The 24621-nt window shown below is 37.5% G+C and overlaps 1 protein-coding gene across 1 annotated transcript in view; it reads right to left on the bottom strand.

The window, feature by feature from the left end:
• LOC149084293 (uncharacterized) overlaps positions 1–23809 on the bottom strand; it is a 97074-nt gene extending 73265 nt beyond the window's left edge. Inside the window, exons 1-2 of the mRNA XM_089234659.1 lie at positions 23403–23809; positions 16214–16364 (exon numbers count right to left, since the gene is read on the bottom strand). Of these exons, the coding sequence (XP_089090785.1) occupies positions 16214–16364; positions 23403–23463 (212 nt within the window). The 5' untranslated portion in view covers positions 23464–23809. The remainder of the gene's footprint in view (positions 1–16213; positions 16365–23402) is intronic.
• Positions 23810–24621: the final 812 nt, after the last annotated feature.

The raw sequence follows: 24621 nt of genomic DNA, 5'->3' as shown, positions 1-24621 counted from the left end.
CCTCAAGCAATTGAAGCATAGCTTATTTGACTTAATGAAAATCCACCTGTCATGGAATGTCATAGATTTAAATTTGTTACAATCACTGAGCTTATGATCTTGTTTACACACTATACACAACACATTTGTTTGTTTACGAATGGCACAGGAAAAAAGCAAGTCGGGAATTGCCTTTCATATTCTTCCCTTGGTCTGGGACCCTCTTGGACAGACTTTAGATGCCTGTTTTTCAAGGAAAGATATGAATTTATCATACTCAGGATACTCTTGAACTTGATGTAGTTCCAACTGTTTGATTAGACTATCATCTAATTTTTGTTTTAGAAAGTACACCAACAGTACATTCGAGAGACCACTTACTTCAAGTCCCAAGCACTGTAGATTTCGTATTGCCTCATTCGCAGTGTCCAGCAGCTCCAAGATGTTTCTTGAATTCACGATTTTCACTTGTTTCAGTTGGAAGATCTTGGCACACTGGGCATACACAAGTTCACGCTTGTTATCATATCTCAACTTCAGAGAATCCCACGCTTGAGAATAGCTCGCGTTTGTAATCGCGAATCCTGACACTAATCTTGTCGCTTCGCCTTTCAGGGCCACCTTCAGATACTGGAACTGCTGGACATCTGATAAATTGGGATTGTTCCCGACAGAACCTTCAAAGATTTCCTTAAATCTCAGCCAACCTCCGAACTTGCCCTTGAATTCCGGTAACTCAAACGTTGGCAGCTTGAGATTATTGCCCTTCGACTGAGATTTTTCATTGGGTTGGCTCAAACCATCTTCACTGAACATAGACACTGAACTTGTCAGCTCACGAATTTTTTGTCTCAGCTCTTGTAACGCTTTAAACGTTACCTCCTGGATTTTATTTTTATCACAATAATAAATAATTCTTCAACGATATTAAAAATTTAGTTTGACGTTAAAAAAAAATGTAAAAGTATCACAGAGACTTTCATGTATTGCACTTATCTGGGGTAGGTCCAGAGCTTCAGCATGTGGTTATAGATGAGGCACTAAATCCGGATTTGAAGTGGACGTCCATTGCGGGGAGATCGTCACAGGCCGATCCTCACTGGCCCCGAGATGGGTGAAGCCGGCCGGGAGCCGTGTTTCCTATTTGCAGTCGTACTGTCTCGAGCTAGCACAACATCGGAACCAAGAGTCTTGCAAAGTAACAGGTGTGAGCCTGTAGGAGAGATGATCGTCTGATGTCAGTGCAGCAGCGGGTGTCGAGGAGCCAGCTATAGGAGATCGGGAATCATGCGGCGATGAGGGGGATATTGAGATCAGCCGTTGTCGACACTCTATTTCACTTAGTTGGCAATTCCAACTAGACCAGGAATTCTGGGTATTTTTTCAGAGACCTTTCCGACGTCACCTGACTAGCATTTGAAGAACCAAGCTGTTGCTCATATGTAAAACTACTATTAAAAGTTCGGACCTACCGAGACACAAATGCAAAATTAGATAATCATGATAAGATTCATTTCCAAGCCTAAGGCTAGATGAAGTCACGTTACATAATACCTGACTGGTGAAAGACTAGCACCTCTGTGCTAACAACATCGGAGCACCAAATTCGTTAAACGAGTGAGGCGAAGAACAATGCAACGGGATGTGATGAGATATGATGCGATCGTTCAATAACCACAACCTGTATATATACACTAGTGGGGAACAAGTATTTTGGTCCACTTGGACCGCGGAAATACTCCCTCACATCATGAAAAATATTACATCACAACAAAAAAGAACATCGGTATAATTTGCATATAATTTCGAAATATTAGCATAAACATTAAATTACCGTTTGGCAACATGTCAGGCGAAATGGTCAGGTTCATCCAACACGACCAACGACAATCTGGAAAGTTTACCAACGGAGGTCCGCGGCCATCCGCCGGCAAACGAAATGCTTGTGTTAACATAAAACTTAGAACATACGAAGAACACAACCTCCAATGACACTAGGTACTACTACTCCACCAAACGCCAACTCTGGCCATATCGCTATATTGCAATTTACTGCCATTAGTGAGATGGGTTGGAAGTGAAGGCGCTGTCTATCGGTGGTCGACTCGAGTTCGTTAGGGAAAATATCTTATCGATATCCTCCCTTGGGTTCGAACCCAGGACCCTGACAACAACCTTCACGATGGTAGACGAGCATCTTACCACCATGCCACTCTGGCACAATGAGACTAGGTGACATCTCTCCCGGGAGGCACCAACAGATTAAGAATTAAGGATAATAATGCCGAGAGATTAATTTAAGTGGGGCATTAGCTGCCCGACCTGCAGTCTCATCCTCGTCAAGTGACTGGAAGACCCCACCCTCCAGCCGAAAGACTAAGCGGATGAACTAGCCCATACCGGTATGCTAGCGAAACCTTCAGTGGTTTCCGGTGGCTAAGCGGCCCCTGGGGCCTAAAGGTAAGTACTCTCTTGACATTAATTAAGGAAAACATGACCCGGAGGATGTCATGTTACACACTCTACGTAGCCGTCATACGCCACTTCACTGAGTGATTCATTGGATCTCAAAATATCGCGGTAGTAGCACCTCTCTAGATTCTGATTCAAGTTTTTTAGCTCGCGCTTGAATTCCTGCAGCAAATACATGTCATCGGATTCTAAAATGGCTGACACCTCTCCCTCAGCCATTAGAATTTCCTTGGTCCAGAGCTTAAATCCCAAGAGAATATAACTAGATTTCGATTTCAGCGTATTTGAAAATTATTTGATCTGAACTGAAATGGCGCAGAAAAGAGTTGAGTTCACTCACCGATAACACTTGCTTTTTATTTTGGTAGACTAAGATTCCTTTGCTATCGCCAAGCTGTCCGGATTCCAAATCGAAACAAGTACCCTCGAAGAGCCTCTGGTTTCTCAACGGACCATAATTCATGGCGCTGCACAATATGCAGTTGCTGATTTTTTTGGGGTTTGCTTCGCGGCTGCTTGTTGTGAATTACGAGACAACATTTTAGAACTAGATTTAATTTCAAATACAAGACATGCGAGCTATGTACATGTGCGACTTGCCACCATGATGTTTTGAATTTAACTAACTGTTGGGTCATTAACACTGGAAAAGAATTTTAAACTAACAGATAAAAGATATACAGATAAAAGTATAAAAGATATTTTATTCCAATATTTTATTTCTCTGCAAAAATATTTTTAATCTTGGGGGGGGGGGGGGAAAGGAAAGAGTCTCCTTATAACCCACCCCCCAAATTTTGCTCTAAGTGAAAAATCCGAGTTTGAAACCTGCAATTGTACAATGGTAATCGGCTAAAATATAATTTTTTAAGGTTTCCAAATTTTGATAGCTCCTATATTCAAGTGTGAAAATATGTGGCAGCTAAATGGCGACAGATCAGAGTGGTGGACCATAAGGGAGAGAAAATAAAATCATTAAAATCTTAATCATTAATCCCAAATTACCAGGAAAACCAAAGTATGAATAGGGAATCAAAAGGTAAGTGTCTGAGAGAGAGAGAATTGAATTGGCTTCAAATTTGATCAGAAAATATTGAAAGTGCTAAGATTTTTCTTTTTTTTTAAGAAATGTAAAATCAATCAGAAAGGAATTTATAGATTGATTTATTAGTAAATAAATGTGCGCCTCCAAATGTTAATTAAAGTGGATCCTACTTATAGCATTTCTAAAAAAAAAACCATTGTAAATAAGAAAATACTTTAAATGGGAAATCTTAATGACAATTGTTAGGACCGCGAAAATAAGATTTACCAAGTGGAAAACCTTCTAACTGGGGGAAACGTTATAAGTGGGATCAACTGTATATTTGTTTTAGATTTACTACATGCGCGGAATTCCACACGTTAAATTCTCAGTGCTAATGAGCTTCTTTGCATTTCCTACTAGTAGACAATGAAAGTAAATGAACCTTTGGATAGAACATGTTTTTAGAAATTAATTATACTTGATTCCCATTACATTCTCCTACCCAGAACATGGGCCATAGCTCACTCTCAACAAAGAAATGTAAGCAGGTGATCAAAGACCTGGGGCATGCTGGAAGAAAATTCATAGAGATACCAGTGAATTATAGGGGTGGGAATAATTTTTTTAACGATAAATTTTTTCTGAGAGGGATCCACTTTCACTCAAAAAGGACCCAGATTATTCAAATAACCTGGGTTCATGGACCCAAGTAAATTAGGGTACAGCGGCATCTCTGAGTCATTGTGTCACGACATCGTGAAAGCTCAAGGAAAATCTAAAGTCACCATCTAAAAAGTTTTTTATTTAAAAGAAATCAAACTTTTTTTTATCCAAATCTAGTTTTTTGCCAAAATCTGGAGAAATTTTTATTAAATCCAGAGAGCAAGAGGAAGGGCAAAAAATCTGGTCTCCCGCCCAAATCTGGAGAGTTGGCAGGTCTGCACTTTTAAATTTCGACCAAATAAAATTCAGCAAACGATAAGCAATGAAAATGGTGGCATCTGTTTCCTCGATGTTTCCGGTGCCACTGGCAAAACGTTCCTTATCAATTTACTTTTGGTGAAGGTGAGGCAACAAAAGAAAATTGCAGTAGCAGTGGCCTGGCATAGCTGCAACACTACTAAATACAGGTCGGACGGCTCAAGCCACCTTTAAATTACCACTGGACATAAATCAGAACGAATCTCCAGTTTGCTGCATTGCCAACAGGCCCAGCAAAAATGCTATAAGTGACCCTCATAGTTTGAGATGAGTGTACAATGTCTCACAAACGGGCTCTACAATCTGTCAACATGACACAAAGATGTGTGAGGAAATCAGCCACTTATGGAATAAGTGGTTGTTTTGTTGGCTGGAGATATTTATCAGACTCTGCCTGTAGTTCTGCATTCAACACCAGCTGCTTGCCTCAAATCATCAACACTCTGGCACAAAGTTGAAAAAAAAAATCATTATCCACCAGTATACGAGTTCAACTGCAAAATGACTCAACACTGCAATCATTTTCACATCAGTTGATCAAACTTGGCAATGGAAGAATTCCCATAGACCCAAACACTGGACGTTCCCAAAATTGATTTTACCAATTGTTAAACTCAGTTCAAGAACTTGCAGGCAAAGTTTTCCCAAACATTCAACAAAATCACCAAAACCACAAGTGGCTTCATGAGAGAGCGATTCTGGCACTGAAAAATGACAGTGTGAACAAGATCAATGAAAAAATCCTAAAAATTATTCCAGGAGACTCCAAATCTTACAAATCAGTTGACACTGTCAGACACAGCACACACAGTTCTCTATCCTGCATAATTTCTGAACTCTCTGGATATTCCAGGTGTGTCACCACACAACTTGACCCTCAAAGTTGGTGCACCTATAATGATTAAGAAATTTGGAGACACTGAGACTCTGCAATGGCACCAGACTCTGAGTGAAGAAATTGAACAATTACATCATTGAAGCAACGATTCTAACTGGATATGACAAAGAAAAAGAAGTCTTCATTCCACGCATCCCAATTATCACCAAAGAAATGCCATTCACTTTCAAGCGATTACAGTTCCCGATTTGTTTAGCTTTTGCCATGACAATCAACAAAGCGCAAGGCCAGTCGTTAGCAGTGGCAGGTATCAACATACTTGAGCCGTTTTTCACACGGACAACTTTACGTTGCCTGTTTGCATGTTGGTAATCCCAAAAAATTTTACATCTACATAGCAGATGGGAAAACAAAAAACATTATATGACATGAATGTCGCTCTCCACTTGTTAATACAAGATATACTGAAGACTGGATGTTGTGAAGATATTTATTATTTTAGGTGTTAATTTTTAATAACATTAACATAATTATAAATAATATACGCTCTAGCGAAGGAAAATCTCTATCTCCTCTGTAGCTTAGTGGTCAGAGCACTCGTCCGGCAATCGAGGGACCCGGGTTCGACTCCCGGTAGAGGCAGAGATGAGTTTTTTCCTTCCTTAAAAAAAAAAAAAAAAAAAAAAAAAAAAAAAAAATTAACACCTAAAATAATAAATATCTTCACAACATCCAGTCTTCAGTATATCTTGTAAAAAACATTATGTATCCACAACGATTGCCCAAAATTTTTAATATTAAAATTATTTTTTTGACTTGATGCAGAATTTTTTTTTTGTTGAGAAATAATTAATAATTAATTAGCTATACATATATGAATTTTTTACAGGGCGGGAAATATTGCCGGGTATCAGCTGTCATCAAATAATCATGAGTGTGACTATAACCATTTTTTTTTTATTTCATGCATTTTTTTCATCTCTCATTTATAAACTTCCAATTTTATGACGCAATTATCATATGTCTGTATGGGGATCATAAAAATGAACATCGACTGTGAAATATTTTTTTAGTGCTGTGCCATCTATATTTGAAATTGAATATTTGTACCATTGTAGGCCTGTTACTCTCTGTGGTGAGACATTTTAATGGGGAGATCGGCTTGCATCCCCACCTCGAAGTTGGGGAACCGCAGAAAACCAACTTCAACCTATCACTAGAAAGTGTAGATGTGGATACGATACAATTGTCACCAGTGAATGGAAAGAAGGGAAGCTAAAATCTTTAATTACTGAAATCACTGCAAAATGTTACGATGAAGTCAACAATAATAAATACATTTTGGAAATCAAATAATCATGAGTGACTATAACTCATTTTTTATTTCCTGTATTTTTCTCTCTTCCATTTATAAACTTTCAATTTTATGAAGTAATTATCATATGTCTATATGGGGCTCATAAAAACGAGCATCGACTATAATAAGAGAACATCATGTCATACTTCTAGAAAATTTGAAAAACAGAGCTGCAGAAGAAACAGCTAGGATTGACACTTTTCGCTAAGACAATGCTCAATCTCACAAATCCACCATTGCAATGGCCAAATTATGCAAATTAAGCTTTGAACCACTCTCTCATCTACTGAATTTGGCCTCCAATGTGAATTTTTCCTGTACCTAAACTTAAAAGTTTGGCTTTGTGGGAATTTTTTTTTCCCTTATATGAAGAGGCCATCACAGCTATAAATGACTACTTTGATAAGTTAGAGAAAACATAATTTACTGGCGGGATAAAGAAATTTGAAAATCATTAGAGAAAGTGCATGCTCCATGCACTTTCTTTGAGGAGAGAACACTTACACTTTGAAGGAGAGAATGGTGAAAAATTAAATAGAATTGGTCCAAAAAAACTGTTTTTACCTTATTTATCAAACAACCCTCCAGGGTTAAAAAGTCGCCAATGGCGTCGATGAATATGGATGCACGTATTGCTTCTCTGTTTAAAAATAATTTGGATTATGTTCATCAAGCACTCTGCTCACATCACAACATGGACACAGCCATGCGTGAAGGTGTCTAGGCCATGGTGTGTGAAATGCTGGGCTTTATACAGCTTCTGGGCGTATTTTTCAAAAGATGTTCAGTCATGGAGAATGGGCAAACATCCCCAACAAAGAATAGTGTATCTTCAGCAATTTCCACCGTCACCACTGGTGAGAAGGAAACGCCAACTGTGCGAACTATTCCCTGGAAGGGAGTGAACAAGTCTGCACAACGCTCCATTGTATCACCTCAGGCTAAGCAGGATTCGTCGTCGGCAAACGTCACAACCAACACCATGACTGGAGCTGGTGTTGATGATGATGCCCCATTCATCAAAGTAACCAGAAAACGTCATAGAAGACATTTACTGAAGGGCTGTCAGGAAGAAAGTTGTCTTTTGTCTGCAGGTGCGGTGGTCCCTAGGGATACACCAATCATGTATTCAAAGCTGGTTCTGAATACAATGGGAAAATTGGCCAATCTGATTGATGGGACGCTTTTAATTTCCCTCTTTTCTTTACAAATCAAAAACACACGATTTTCTTTGTTGAATTTTAGTCCAAAGATGTCAGCCCATTCTTGAGTTTTCATGTTGTCGTTTTTGTAAATTTTTTTGGTACTGCCGCAGAGACCATTATCAAAATATCATCGGCAAAGGCCTGTATGTTGACATCATTTCCCGGGTTGATTTTTAAGGATTGGATTGGATTTTGGAATTATTGGCGCAAGGACCAATATGGTCAAACTGCGCCAAAACAAATTATTACATAAAATCATCCTTTTTGTCATGTCGAAATACTAAAACTATGCATGATAAAAAGCAATGAAATGAATTGTAAAAATCTATAATTTTTTATAAAAACCAATGGCTTTAATGAATTTAAAAATGTGAAATGCATCGCTATGGTCATTAAAAATGTCATGAAGTGAAAGGTGACTTTGACCAAAAGCAGTCGTAAAATGATGACAACGATATGAACAAGTAAAAGCATGAGCAATGGTCAATAGACTTTGACAATGTGGGCACTGTGGCTGACTCTCTCGTAATAAAAGATATGATTGTGTGATACGACTGTGTCCTATGAGCAACCGGGCAAGCAGAACTTCCTCCTTTCGGTTAGTTCTGCAGCTCGAACGCCAATGGCCAAGTGTGGGCTTGATGGCATGCAATTTATTATTAACTTGATTATTCCAATGCTCCTGCCAGCGGCGATGCATCACTTCCCGGAGGATTGAGAAGTGGTCACTGGCAGATACCAAAAGGCTATTATCAATGTTGGTTGTTGTTCGAGCTGCGGTGTCTGCTTTTTCGTTGCCCGGTATTCCTACATGACCTGGTACCCAGTAAAATTTTACTGTGGTACCATGATGAGTGAGGTAATGTAGTTCATGAAAAATGGCATGAATGAATGAATGAGTGTGAAACGTACAGGAACACAGTGCTTGCAATGCGCTGAGAGAGTCGCTATAAATGATGCATTGTCGGTGGCGTTTGCGTCGTATATGACGTAGAGCCTGAAGGATTGCGTACAGTTCTGCCGAATAAATAAAGAATGTGTCGTGAAGTTTGAAAGATGTCTCCTCACAGCAGATGTAGGCACAACCGACATGCCCAGGGCTCTTAGAGCCGTCGGTATATATGGGGAAGTACCTATTGTACCTACCCCTGTGCCTGAAGAATATCTGTCGATATATGACATCTGCTGTAGTGGCTCTAGGGTATAATGATAATGAAAGAGAGACATCTGGCAGAGACTGCTCCCATGGTGCCAGTTGCTTGGCAACTGGGGCCACACGACTGATGTCTAATTCTAGTTCTTCCACAAGTGCCCTCATACGAAGACCATAAGATGGAACACATGAAGGTAGAGCAGCAAAAAGTCTATGAAATGAGGGATTAAAAATGACACAATGAAGTGGATGACCTGGCAAAGACTTCATTTTGATATGATATTTCAAAGAAAGTTGTTGGCGTCTTCATGTCAGTGATGGCTCGTTGCATTCGACATACAGGCTCTCCATTGGAGACGTCCGGAAAACTCCAGAACAAATCCGCAGGGCGAGATGGTGGACTGGGTCGAGCACACTCAGATAGCTCCAAGGTGCCGACCCGTATACAATGGAGCCGTAGTCGAGCTTCGATCTTATTAAAGCTTTATATAAGTGAAGGAGCGACTTACGGTCTGCTCCCCACGATGTAGAAGAGATGACCTTCAAGAGGTTCATCGTCTTCATGCAACGAGCTCTTAATTGCGAGTCAAGTTCACTGTCGATCGCTTGAACTTCTGCGATCTTGAAACAGTCTATTGATGGAGGGCATGCAATGGCTTGTATTCTAGAAAGAGCATCAGAGACTTGGTTCTTTACACCTGATACGTGTCGTACGTTTGTGGTATGTTCTCCGATAAAGTCAAGATGGCGTGTTTGCTGGGAGATGTCTTGTGAGACTTTTGACGAAACACAAACATCAAAGGATTATGATCGGTGTAGAGGATGACATGTTTTCTTTCGATCATGTGTTGAAACAGCTTCACTGCCACATACGCTGCTAATAGCTCTCTGTCGTAAGCGCTATAATTCATCTCAGCTTTGGTAAGCTTCCTAGAGTAGAAAGCTAGAGGTTGACAGTGCGAGTTGACAAGCTGTTGTAGACAGGCACTAATTGCTGTGTTGGATGCACCTACCATGATAGAGAGTTTGGCTGATAGATGTGGAAAAGCCCGAAAGAGTAGCAGAAATGAGTTTTTGCTAGCCATCTACAAAAGCTTGATTTGATGTTTCCGTCCACTCGATCTTCGTGTTGCTTTTGACTTTTTTTAAAGATATGAACATGGTGGAGCGTCACGCTCCACCGTGTTCAGGCCAGGATCTTATGCCGGCCCCCGCCAGATACCTTTGACTCCCGATTTTTGTTGTGTTGCCACCAGCAGAAAATAGAATAAGTATACAAGCTGCAGAGATACCCCAGTGCCATCATACTGGTATCAGGTTTTAATGAAGTTTTAACTTTGCAGTTAGCAGTGATGTGCTCCTTTTTATGACACTTGAAGAAAGTTATTTCCTAAAAAAAATTCTTAGCTTTAGGCTTATTTTTAGCACGTTTAGTAATTGGAAATTTACCAGAGTCATTCTTTTCTAGCTTGACTTTCAAAGCAACATTATCAATATCATTAAAGCTTTGCTCAAGTCGACTCTCTTTTGCCAAAAGTTCTTTCATTATGAAATTTGAATGACTTGTCATCCCACCTATATATAAATTGCACAATACCTTTATAATCTTCTGGTAGGTAATGTATCAGCTGGAAAGCTTGATACAGGTTTTTTAAAGGATGACCAGCATCTTGGAGATGAGATACGTTCTTCTTGAGTCTTGCTGCGAACAGACAGATTTCCTCTTGATATCGGCAGTTGAAGAAGTGATCCAGCAAACTAATGATGCCAGCTCAGGTATCAGAGATGCCCAAGTGGCGTGGTGGTAAGATGCTCATCTACCACCATGAAGATTGCTGTCAGGGTCCTAGGTTCAAACCCAAGGGAGGATATAGATAAGATATTTCCCTAACGAGCTTGAAGTGACCACCGATAGACAGCGCCTTCATTTCTAACCCATCTTATTGATGGCAGTAAATTGCAATATAGTGAAATGGCCAGAGTTGGTGTTTGATGTAAAGTAGTAGCTCGGGTATCAGGTCGGAAATGTTCCTCCAGCTTCTTCCAGGCCATAGCGCCATCGGATCGGCTGTGTCAGAGATGAGAGCTTTGTATTCCTTTTCAATAGCGAGGCAGATAGTCAAATACGCTAGATCTTCCAGCAGGTTATAGTTTGAGTTCCTTGCTGGTTACAGTGTCAGGATCTGGCTCTGGTTCTTCACCAGTGATGAATTTCCAGGCACCTTTTTCCATTAGAAGGACAAGGACTCCTTCCATGTGAAGTAATTATCTCCACACAGCTTTTCAATAGATTACTGTATATACTCATGTGTAAGCCAAATTTTTTTTGTGGAAAAATTCGTTCCTCAAGTGGGGGGAGGGGGGGGGGTCGCTTATAATTGGGTCAGTTTTTGATGAGAAAATATTGCCCCTGCAATCATTAGTCATTTTTGTAGTAGTGTTCGAGAAACTGGCATTATTGGTATAGGATATATTCAAACCCCACAGAACCTATAATGTCAAAGCCGAGGCAAAGAAATCAAAAACATCATTGACTGACACCGGGTGGGCTAACGTCGATTGTACAGCCTTTAGAAGTGAGCATCAACAAGCCTTTCAAAGACTATTTGAGGGATTTGCGCATCGAATGGATGAGTTCCGATGATCAGAAGTGGTTCCACATAAGTGGATTCCACAAAAAGTGATGCCTTGAAGAAACCTGACATTGGCCTAATGTGCCAATGGGTACACGAGGTGTGGAATTCTGTTTCCATCGAAATTATCATCCGATCCTCCAAAAAAGTGTTGCATCAACAATACGATGGACGGAACTGAAAATGATATCCTCTTTCAAAGTGACAATGGCGATGAGATAGCCCAGATGAAGATAAAAACAAAGATGCAGACCCTATGATGATCCGATGGATTACGATGAGCCTGGAGACTCACGATGAAATGGATTAAAAAGTTTGAATCATTTTCTATTGTAAATTTCCGTAAGCTATTCATTTTGCATGAAAATATAATATTTTTTTGCGTCGGCTTTTACACAGGTTTTCAATTTATTGCAGTTTTGGTGGTCCTGAAGTGGGGGCGGCTTATATACAAGTCAGCTTATACATTAGTATATATACGGTACATATTACAGCTCTACGTTGATGTAATCTTCAGGAAAATGCTAACCACGGGTTTAAGTAAAATATTTAAAAGACGATGACTACCTACTAAATAGCCCATAACCAATCTTATTCAGTCCAAAGATGCCACTACTCTAATTTATCTGGGTCCCGGGACCCAGGGTATTAAAAAAATCTGGGTCCCTTTTGAGTGAAAATGGGTCCCTCTCAAAAAAAATATCTTGCAAAAGTATGCCCTCCACTCTCCCATAATTCACTGGTATCTCTATGAATTCTTTTTCCAGCATGCCCTAGCATCCCTTACTGGAACGGTGGGCCATGTTCTGGGTAAGAGAAGAAGGTATCTGTGAATCAAGTAATTCGTTTCTAAAAAACATGTTCTATCCAAAGGTTCATTTACTTTCATTGTCTAGTAGTAGGAAAAACTTACAAAGAAGCCCATTAACACTGAGAATTTAACATATGGAATGTAGCACATATAACAAGTATAAACCAAATATACAGTTGATCCCGCTTATAACGTTCCCATTTAGAACGTTTTTCCACTTAGTACTACTGATTTTCATGGTCCCGACCCAACTTTAATTCTTATTAAGATTTCCCGTTTGAAGTGTTTTCCTGCTTACGTTATTTTGTGACAGTTTTTTGAAAAATGTTATAATCAGGATCCACTGTAATTAAAAGTTAGAGACACACATTTATATATTTACTAATAAATCAATCTATAAATTCCCTCCTGATTAATTTTTCATTTCTTTAAAAAAATCTTAGTTCTTTTAATAATATCTTCTGATTTAAATTCAAAGCAAATGAGATTCTCTCTCTCAGTACACTCTCACTCAGATGCTTATCTTCCGATTCCCTATTCATATGCAATTTCATGGTAGAATGATTTTATTTTCTTTCTCGGATGGTCCACCAATCTGATCTGTCACCATTTAACTGCCACATATTTTCACACCTGAATATTGGAGCTATGTCAGATTTATATTGGTGAAACTTAACAGTGTTCTTGTGTGTGCTCAGCATTTAGCCTGTTTTGTGTTCAGTAGGTGGTATCACCTATCTAGAGCCGCAACTAGAAACTTTCTCAAATGGGGCAAACACATTTTGGCACCCTGAGTAATGTAGAAGAAGCAGTTATAACGAGCGGGTGATTTCTCGGCCTCCTCTAGTATAGAGCCTGGGGGGAACACTACACCTGCCTGCTCTTCCCCCCCCCCCCAGTTGCGGCCCTGCATCTATCCTCGAAATTGGTAATGCATGGATTTGAAATTTAATATACATATTTGTGCTGCAGGTTTGTGTGATTGTCATGGCAACCAAAGCTTTTTTCGAAGGAATAGCTGACTCAAAATTGGAAAACTTTAGAAAATTGTATTTTTAGCTGATTACCATTTGCGCTATCGCGGGTTCCACACCCGGATTTTCACCAAAAACAAAATCTGGGGGTATGAGGGCCCATGCCCCTCAAAGAAAATCAAAAATATATTCGTAGAAAATTAAAATATTGGAAAAAATGGTCTTATACTATTTTTTTTAGCATTCGTGATCCACAATTTCTATGGAAGAAATCTTTCTGCTCCTCCAAAAGCTGATTCTGCATACACACTAGTGATTTTTAAAATGAGATGCAGTGACTACCACACAGCAGCTACATAATAAAACTGTGGATATTCAAGGTAGAGTTTTTACAGATTCATTTTCCGATCTCGGAAAATGTTTTACACTTTGAACAGGATTTCCAAATCCTTTACGATTTTTCAAAAAATGTGCATTTGCAATCTTGTAAGAACAAGATGAATTTACACCATATAGACCGCTGTCTTTGAATGCCAGTAGATAGCAGTGAAAGTACTGTAATTTCAGATATTTAACCTGAGGGGAGTATAAACTACAAAACTCTCTTTGAAAATTCTGTACATGGCTCATCATTAAGGGAAACTAAATATATTCAACAACCCGCATGTATATCAATACAGTACAGTATACAAAGTAGTTGGGGTTTTTTCCCTCTACTTTTTTCTAACTAGGACAGAACATGTTCCGGAGGACGCGTGAACCAAATTTTTATGTGTCCTTTTTTGAAATTTCGCGTATTTGATGGATTATAGCACATCAATGACATCTCTGCAGTCATCAAATTAAAAGTCGAAAATTGTGAAAGTCAAGTCGGGCTAGGTTAAAAATAAGCTATCGACATTAAAGCCAGTTTAATTCATGGCAAGCATAAAGTAAATAAGTAAGAAGTAGAAAAAACATCAGCCAGTCTACCTATATATATAATGTCAGTAAACCGCCCACTTGGCGCTACAAACAAAACTACTAATTATTTAAAATAAAGATAAAGACCTCAAGGTCAAAGGGAAGAGGAAAAAAAGAAAAGAGAAAAAGTCGTTATCACAGTGCGAGCAGAAACACATGATGTGTGATCATGGGAAAAGAAAACTGCTATCCAAGGAAGTGCGGGAAGACACTTCCTTTGATTATATGTTGTTTTTATCTGTTACAAGATTCAGGTTCTTTTTCTTTTATTGATTACATTAATTATCCAGTAATTAATTTCTATTAATTCTTTTACTAATTGTTTAAGGTCTTTTTTTCGGCCATGGCTAATATTTAATTTTGGCTTTGTTTTTTTTTAATTTAATTTAAAAACAAAACTAAAAAAAACCTTTGAAACATTTTTTGAGATTTGGAGAAAAAGATTCATTAAATAGCTTTTCACTTATTGATTCTAGTCGCAGCAACTATAAATTAATGTTTCTTTGACACTTCACTAAATATTTTGACGTTTTATCCCGAGTTATGTTCACGAGTATCAAATCTAAGCATAACATACTAATAATAAGAGATACCAATGCAAACAAGCCAGAAATAATTTAGGTAAATAATGACATTTTTTTCTCAACCAAATTGGGAAACAAGTATGATTGCCAATTGAAAAAGAAACTTTTATGACGAAAATTTCATATGCGAAGCAAGTGAAAGCCAATGAGTTATTGAAATATTGCAATGATTCATATTTTTTTAAGAATTGAAAAATTCAATTTTTGTTATTTTAATTTTCCTGAGTATATAATCAGTCAACATGTAATTTTTTTCCAGTTCGCACCCCTGGTTGGGAACCACTGCTATAGTTGGTCCGAGGTACTGAGCACTAAACTCTTAATTTTTTCACCATGGTTTCTCTAAATTCCAGATGTTAATTTGCAAGATGGTTGCTTAAAAACCACCATTTGAGTAATTTTAGCTATCCATTCTATTAGTCATCAATGTGATGATAGAATTATTGTGAATGTGTCTGATCTTGATTAACCAATGATTATTAATTTTTCCCGAGCCTACACCAGTTATGTAAAATACACCAGGCTTTTCCTTGTTTTTTTATATCCCACCTATGTACAAACCAATTGCAACCACAACCTTCCACCTATAAGAAAATGATTTCCATGAGTTAGTTTCCTTCCTTGTTACAAAATCAAGGTTTTGTAACAAGGAAGTTTGCTACAAGTTATCAGTTTTTTTATCTTGTCCTTATCATATGGGAGCATAGACGGCACAGAGGAGGGGGTGACAGTCCCTTCATTCACAAAAAATTTTAACATTGGCATAGGTAAGAACACAAAAGTAGAGGAGTCCCCTCCAATTCACTATGGACACTTAGTGATTCCCAGCTCCCATTAGAAGAGCATGTATTTCCTTTTGTATGGGGGTCCAGCAAATCACTTAAGGGTAACACACTAGATGCACAGAGTGGACACAAAAAAATTTAGTTGCTCCCCGCCCCACTATAATATGTAAGATGGGACAGAGCGGTATATATAGAAGACTTTTCGACAGGAATGTTAGTTCAGGTAGTCACAAACTAGGGTAAGGTTTTTTTCACTGGCATATTTTGACATTTCTAGCAAAGATGCCATCAAAAATATTTCATGATAACAATCATAATTAGAGAGAGAGAGTTCCCCCCCCCCCATCATCAAAAGCAAACAAATCTGAAAAATCCCCCATTGATGCTGACGTTATACTTGGATGGCCCCATGCAAAATTTATATTGCTAATAAATGATAAATAATACATACATAGCTGAAGAGTAATCAGCATAATTGCAGCAGTACCGCAGTTTTTTTGGTCCACAACAATAAATCTTTTCCTTAGAATCATTGGGTCCAGGACATATTAGAGGTCTTGTATCTCCAAAAATTTCTTCTTTTGTACACACGATAGAGTAACCTGATGAAAAATTATACTATAATTTTACATACATCTACACATAGAATGAAATCATACTACTTAAGGTTAGTAAAAACAAAAAAATTTTACTCGTCTCTGTAATCACTTGTAATCTGAAGTTAAGCTATCTGCACATTGAGAACCCATTTGAGACCTGCCAACTTTCAGAAGATAAAAATCCTGTGCTTTCTTATGGAAATCTGGCAACTTCCTTAAAATTCTGACAAACATTTTTGAATGTTTGAATTGTTGTTTTGAATTTTTTTATGGGGCTAATAAGAATCAAAATAAAAAGTTGTACACAAGATGACCATATTACCCATATTTTATGAACTATAACCACATTTTTCGTTATCATTTGGTGTCCAACTATTCTAAAAAGTTGAGTTCTGATATCGTACTGCCATCGTATTGTGTTTTGAACTCTGCATTCTACATCTTGCATTTGTGAGTCGAAAGAGGTTATTGAGAATAGATAGTGAAGTCTGGCTCCAGGTCACGTTGTTGTACTTGCTTTGGCAGTACATATACTAAAATTGGAACGATACAGAGGTCACGTTGTTACTGTGTGATCATTCGACGGAAGTGAAATCACATGGATCCGATGGACGTGAAGTTCCAGATTGTCAGATTGCAGTGTCAAAAAGAATGGACAAGATGGAAGATGTCCATGACGCCACTAATGTTGAAGACCGACAAACTTTTGGATTTTGTCACAGGAGAGAAAGTGCCTCCAAACAAAAAGGGAAACTCGTTGCTTGCCGAGGCTGTGGAGTTTCATCAATTCAAGAAATCTTACATACATCTACACATAGAATGAAATCATACTACTCAAGGTTTACACCTACAGGTGTAACAAAAGCACTGTTGCTCATAACTCAGAGCCTAGGTGAAGCGAACTTTGACTTTGTAAAAATGTGCATAACAGCCATAGATGCATGGGAGAAGCTATTAGCAATCTATGACAAGTCATCGTCGCATCGACTAGACTGCCTGTGAAAGGAGTTCTTTCACCTAGAGTGAAGGAAGAGAGAAACTGTTGTGTCTTTCATCAGTCACTGCCAGAATGTATTTATTGAAGCAAACCATGAGCTTTGCCACATTTTAAAATGTGAGGTTTCTGTCACAATGTTGCTGTTTCGAATCGTGTCAACACTGTCATGAATGAATGCCCAGGGGATCTACCACCGGACTTATCCCGTTGCCGAGATCTCTTCACCCAGCTTCGTGCAGAGTCTGGAACAAAGCGAGTGCACCTAACAGTCTGAGCGTATAGCTAGTGTTGTTTCTGATATCTCAGTGCTGCCATCTATACTTCAAATCAGGGTTGGTAAAAAGAACTTTTTTTTTAAAAAAACACCAAAAAAACAAAATTTCTGAAAAATCATTCAAATTTCTAATAATTAATTAAAATAAAATGTTTATTAATGTAATTATAAACACTGTTCCCATATTAATTAATCAATAAATATTACTTACATTTTAACAAAAACCAACTTTTGCAATTTAATTATTTTTTGCTTAACTCAATGGATTACTTGCGTGTTTGAAAATTCTTTTAATATTATTAATCATATAATATATAGCTGTAATACCCGGCGCTGCCCGGGTTTTCTTCAATGAGGCTGTTTGGATCACATGATATCTCCCTCTTTCTTTGAGGGACATGCAAACCATGTCTAAGTTCACCAATATGGTGACTTCCTGCGCGATTTCGTGAAATAAACAAATCTAGATTTAAAGAAACAAATATAGAAACACAGACCACAACAGGCAAAATGCCCAAAGAGATGGCTGAAAAAAGATGTCCTTAATAATATTTGTCAAATATATCTAAAATACAGCAACCCAAAATAACAGCAATTATCTCCAAGAAACTAATAATTATGAAGTTTACATATTACACTTTCTGCGTGCTACATCCCCACAAAAAAAAGAAAATCGACTTTGGAGTTTTGAACAATAGCCTATACAGTTACAAAAATGTATGCCACCCAAGTATCACTCTTAAAGTATTTTCTAACAAATGTACATAACAAATTAAGAATTTCGTTTTGGTAAAATGAATATTTATTCATTTTACCACATTTTATGACTGTAACTATTAATCTATTAGAAAAAAATTTAGTTTTGATTTTTATTGTAAGTGTATAAGAACTGATGATACTTCAAAGTATACCAGGTAAATTAATTCATTATTTACTAATTTTTTGCAAAAATTTGTTTTTAGGCTTTAATTAAAAGTAAAATGACCTACCAAAAAAAATTATGAAACAAAACAATTATCCAGTAATACGGTAGATAAAGCATTGAAACATAGAAACATTTTTTTTTTTCCTTTTTCAAGGGGCACTAGGTATTTCAATCCCCCTCCCGAACTTCAAGTTATCTATTTCTGCCTGTTTCTGCTTCCAAAAATGCTTAAATAAAGATGTGGAATTTCTTTGATGTACTTTACAGACCCATAATTGATTTTAAAACAACCTAAACTATATCAATTTATGCAGTTGAATATCAAAAGACAATACAGAGAACTTAATTTTCATGCTTGAGAAGATATAAATAAAAAGTGGAAATTAATGTTATTGCCTGGATATCCAACTCGAAAGTAGGTCCAAATAATTACTTCATATTTAATCTCCTGGGCTTCATATATCTCTAAGAGAACTCAATATTTCAAAAACTAAGAATTCAATAAAATTTTAAAATTACTGATGTGAGAGAAAACACACCAAATTTTTGTATTTCTACAGTAAAATCAACAATTTTAACATGATTTCTATGAGGATCACCCTTTTCCTGACGCTCAAAACGATGCTGATGATGATTATAATGTCTATTCAAATGCCTCATTACTGAGAGTATTGAAAATGTGGCCAACCATTATAAAGGCATAAACTATTATACATATGCTAACAGGATTAGAGAAGTCACAAACCATTGTAAAGGCACATAAAACACGTCTGAAACGCATTGCTAGGGAACAACGGTAACCAAAGTAAACGTTCAGAAAGTGATTGTTGAGGCCCAAAAACCATTGTTGCCCGACAGTTTTTTGCCCATTTGGGACACTTTCCCTGCTCTGACGAAATTTTAAAGTAGCCTATCATTCAAGTCGGGTCCTATTTGGTATAAATGCAAAATTTGGCGACGATCGATCTGAAATTGTAGATTTGTATAGAGAACACACACACACGAGCGGAGACAGAAAATCAATTTTATATACAGGGTGATCAGCGAATAAGCCCTTATTTCAAAATTATATATCTCTACAACAAAGATCAATAGAATTATGCGGTAAACGGTACGTTTATTAGCAAAACTGTAGGAATGTTGTACAGAAATTTCGAAAATTTAGTTTTTTTAATATTTTAAAATTTAAAAAAAAACAAAAAACTGGAGATTTTGGGGTTCCTAAAATCCTCATTTGTGTGAAGAGAAACCACAGCATTCGCCTAAAGTTACTGCATGGGTTGTGGTATGCGCCATGTGTGCTGACCAATTGTTCCAAAATTGTAACGTAACGTTCAGTAGTGATCGTTTCTCGCACGAAGAAGAGGCGGATAATGCCTCCGGCGCATACCGCAGCCCGTGCAGTAACTTAAGGCGAATGCAGTGGTTTTTCTTCACACAAATGAGGATTTCCGGAACCCCAAAATCTCCAGTTTTGTTTTGTTTTTTTTAAATTTTAAAAAATTTAAAAAAAAGAAGAAATTTTCAAAATTTCTGTACAACATTTTTACCGTTTTGCTAATAAACGTACCCCATTTACCGCATAATTCTATTGATCTTTGTTGTAGAGATATTTAATTTTGAAATAAGGGCTTATTCACTGATCACCCTGTATATAGATAAAGGTTTTTTTCTCCAGTTACTTTTAGTATACTTAACTAGGAAGCTATTTTGCAAAAACTAATAAAAATTGTGCTTGCAATTCAGTTTTATTAAATCAAACACGCCCCCACATTAATATTCCTGAGGAACTTCTAACATATAGGGGATGTGCTGGAGATTGCAATTCACCAAAATTTGCAATCTGACCACTGTTTATAACAGTGAGGTGTACCCCCCTTCCCCAGAGCCAGAAGTTGCAAAGGTTAAGGTGCATCCTGTCAAAATGGGTCTTCAGCAGCTGCTTTGCTGGTATTGCAATGTGCATCTTGATAGAATATGTTCTATCCACACACTGATGCTGTGGAAGTGCGGAAATGATGTGGTTGCACAAAATAGATTATACTGCTGGCCAAGTACAGCATAATCTACTTGTACATTTTGCACTACTTGCACTTTTTCTTTTGCCAAAGAAATTTCCATTGCTCAGGAGTATCCATGAAAATTTTCAAGTCATTCTGGCCAGTAAATGTATATATTGTAGTTTTGGAATCTCTCGAAACTTTAATTATAATCAAATTGTATATAGCTGATTATTTTTCATAAATTTGTAACTACTATACAGTAGAACCTTGATTAACTGGGCTTAACGGTGAAAGTATAAAAAAACAACTATTGAATATTAAGACGGGAAGATATACACTAGGAGATGTGCTACTTCTTATGGGAAAGAAAATTAAAATGTCTGTGAAGTAATATAACTACTAGTACACTAGGTATGTACACTATTCTAGGTATAAAAAAATTAAAACCTGGACTTTTTCTGGGTATTCAGATTGTTTTAAATAAACAACGGTCCTGCATGCTGTATAAATAAGTATACTCTAGGTATAAAAAAATTAAAACCGGACTTTTTCTGGGTATCCAGATTTTTCTAAATAAATAACGGAAATTAAATGAAATAACGAATATTAATAAGAAAAACAAATAAAAAGGACACAACCTTACTAGTCGACGAAAATGTAATCCGGTTCATGTAATCCTAACGCTCTGAACGAAAAAAAACTAAATGGCTGTTCAAACGTTTGAAAAGACACTAAAAACAACTAGCGAAAGGTAATCGGGAATAATCCAAGACAACGACGCTACTGCACAAAGGGAAAAACCGCCGTTAGCAGTTTGAATCGCCGGCGCTTTAAGCGACATCTATAATGGATGGGTAATGGAAGCTTCTAGAAAGAAGCTACCGAGGAACAATCTACAACAATGACAACCCGGCAAGAACTGAGAGTGCCGGCGTTGGCGACTTATAGCGCCCTTGGCAATCTGGATTATATTGGATTTGGCAGTCTGGATTATACAGCACCTGTACCATTTTTTCAAAACATTTTGAAGACTTGATACGTTAATAAATATTTGTTTAAATCAATTCTTCAAAGATTGAATGATTTTTCAGAAATATAATGGTTTTTAATGTAAATGCTATTTAAAATGGTTCAAATTAAAAAAAACCTAGTTTAAACCAAAAAATTTTTTTTACCAACCGTAGAATTTTCCGAAGGGAATGTTTACAAGATACAAGTATGGTTAAGTAATAGCAGTGGCCCTCTATAGAAGAGGAGAAAACGTTTCTTTCAGTTCTTCCACCTCGGCTTTATGTAAAAAAAGTTTCTGCCAAAAAATTTGTTGAAGGATAATAAAAAAATCTCTTAGTATGTCCTATTTTAGTATCAGGTTGTGTTCTTGCTAGTGTCCCCAAAGCAGAATGTTTAGTAGTGTTCTGCGACGAGCCATCGGCTGACTGGAAATGTTCTGCGGTAAATTTATTATTAAAAACGTGATCCACACGTATTCCCAAGGGATCAGTATGATCCGTCCAGGGAATTTGTTAGTGTTAGTAAACATCCATGCCGAACCGGGATTCGAACCCAGACCTGCACAGTGAGAAGCCAGTTCCCTAACCACTCAACTGCCAGGCCGCATCTATCACGTAATAGTGGTTTTTGCACTTTTTCTTAAAATTCTTCGAAATCGTTCTGCAGTAGCTGTAATTGTTCTGCGACGTATGTCGCAGATTTCGGCACATTCTGCTTTGGGGGCTAGTGCCATCTCAATACATGGGTCCACGCAGAAGCATCATGTACATATATATATAGGAAGGCCTCGTAAATTTTATTTGCAATGATAAATTTAAATCTGCAAACTGGTACCATTTCTTTCATTCATACTTTCTTGCACACCGAGCACATAAAAGCTGTGCCAGAAGAGGCACAATTACGAGTCTATTTATGTTTGAAAGTGTACTTAGTGTTGTACATGAATTTTAGTGCTGCTACTACTACCCAACAGTACATGCATCTCGTACATATTCCTCTACGGAATTTCTAACGAATTCGCACATGCCGGAATGCGTGTTCTTGGCCCTAACATATTTATGTTGTAGAGTTGCACTTATTTCATGTTCATGCAGCCATCCATTTTCTGAAGTAAAGATAGAAATCCTTGAATTTACATGTTATGTCAGTATAGTGTTGTAGGTCTGCCTGTTCTCTGCAGAGAGACTTTTTAAATGGAAGACCAGCTCACATTCGAGCCTCAAAGCTCAAAAACCACACTAACCAACCAAAAAATCAAAAATTTCAATCTTCCTAAGTAAAACTGAGTAAAGTGTAATAGTTGAATATTTCTGCTATTGCAGTTCTATTGCTCTGTTTGATTCTTTTTTTTTTTTTTGTATATCCTATATGGGGAGAGAGGGGATCACGTGTGTTAACTTCACTAAAAAATTTCAAAAGCAAGTCTAATACTGATACCATGTATCGACTACAATTTGAGCAATTAACCATTTTGTATTTCAGTTGTGCAAGTTTGTTTGCGTGTTCTGTTACGAATCAATTTAGAAAATAAGCTGAACTGACACAACTGGTTTTTCCTGTAATTTTTTTCATGATGTACGCACATGCTCCATAATATTTTTACAATGTTAAAATCAAGAGAAATACAACCAGAAATTCAACTTCATTCCAAAAGAGCCTTGTATATTCAGCAAAAAAGGTACTATATATGGAGATCGTTCGTGGCCTATATGCGTGGGAGAACTAGGTTCCCTAAAGCAGGTAAACGACCACATAACTGATGCTTATACAATACTTCTACGGCGAAAATTAAAAGGGGAGGGATATAATTCATTTCCTAAAATATACACACCTTCTTGAACCAAAAAAACCGTGCACAAAAAAAATAAATTTGAAGCGATCGTGAAGGACATTTCAGCCGAAGCGCAAAAGCACCTCACACTGATTTGTAAGATCTCGCATGATCCAACATTGCAAAGGAAAATTCTTCAACCTCTTGAGGAAAAAACTTTCACCTGCATATGAAGAGAGATTTCTGACTAAATAATGTACTTTCTTTTGTGCCTACTAAAGTCACTCTGTAATATATCGATTTCAAATTCCTATTCTTCTTCAATTATACGAGCGTTACGCTACTATGACTATCCCCTGATAGAAAAATAAGAAAGATCGATCCAACGTGACCATATTTATACAAAAAATTGACACGTTTCCAAGACAAAATTTTAATTGGGCGACCCGTTTCGGCTCTACAATGGAGAGTCGTCATCAGGACCTCGTGGTCAGAAATCACACAAATGTGTGATTCGTGGAATAATATATATGGTCATATTTGATATTTCTATAATAGCGTAGCGTGACATCACGACCGGTAGCGCTGATTCCAAAGAAACATGAGCTAGGCGAGATTATAACCCAAGTAGTCACCTGACGTCCAATATGACGTAAAAATTTGGTCATTTTCTCTGAATGACGTCAGTGAAAAAATCACGTAATTTCAAAAAAGTCATTTAATTTCCACGAACAATAAAGGTGAGGAAATAACGTGATACTTGATGACCTTAATGAAATATCAGTTCATTTCATGACATTTCATGGGTTATGATAGCGCGATCGGTAGAGGCATGGCGTGAGATGTATAGGGACAATCTTCGAACGGTGTCTGTGTTCAAATCCGAACAACGTCATACATTTTTTTCCCCGGGGCTAACGAGAAAGAGAGGGCTATGGCACTCGAAAGTCACGTGACCAACTGGGTCTTACTTTTTTTCGCTGCTCGTTCGTGTTGCTGCTTGCTTTAGCTGAGAGGAAGGCATTTTTTCAGTGACTTCGAATATGAGATTCAACAATCAAGCTGAATGATATTTCAACTTTGCCAATTTTAGCTTCTGAGAAACATCCAAATACAGGTGAGTGTTAAATACATTTTCTACCATCTTTGTTATTATTAATTTAACATATTTGTCTGCATAAAGTAAATCAAACTGTGTATGTTACCACAGGGCAGGTCTAAGGTCTAGTGGCACCCGGTGCAAAAACCATGGCCCCCACAAGGGGGGGGGGCTGACAGG

This window comes from Pholcus phalangioides, unplaced genomic scaffold, assembly GCF_987345545.1.
Source record: "Pholcus phalangioides strain wild (caught in Gottingen) unplaced genomic scaffold, Ppha-v1.0 ptg000008l_1, whole genome shotgun sequence".
Taxonomy (NCBI): domain Eukaryota; kingdom Metazoa; phylum Arthropoda; class Arachnida; order Araneae; family Pholcidae; genus Pholcus; species Pholcus phalangioides.
Note: the sequence above shows the minus strand (reverse complement) of the source record. Positions and strands in the feature narration are given on the sequence as shown.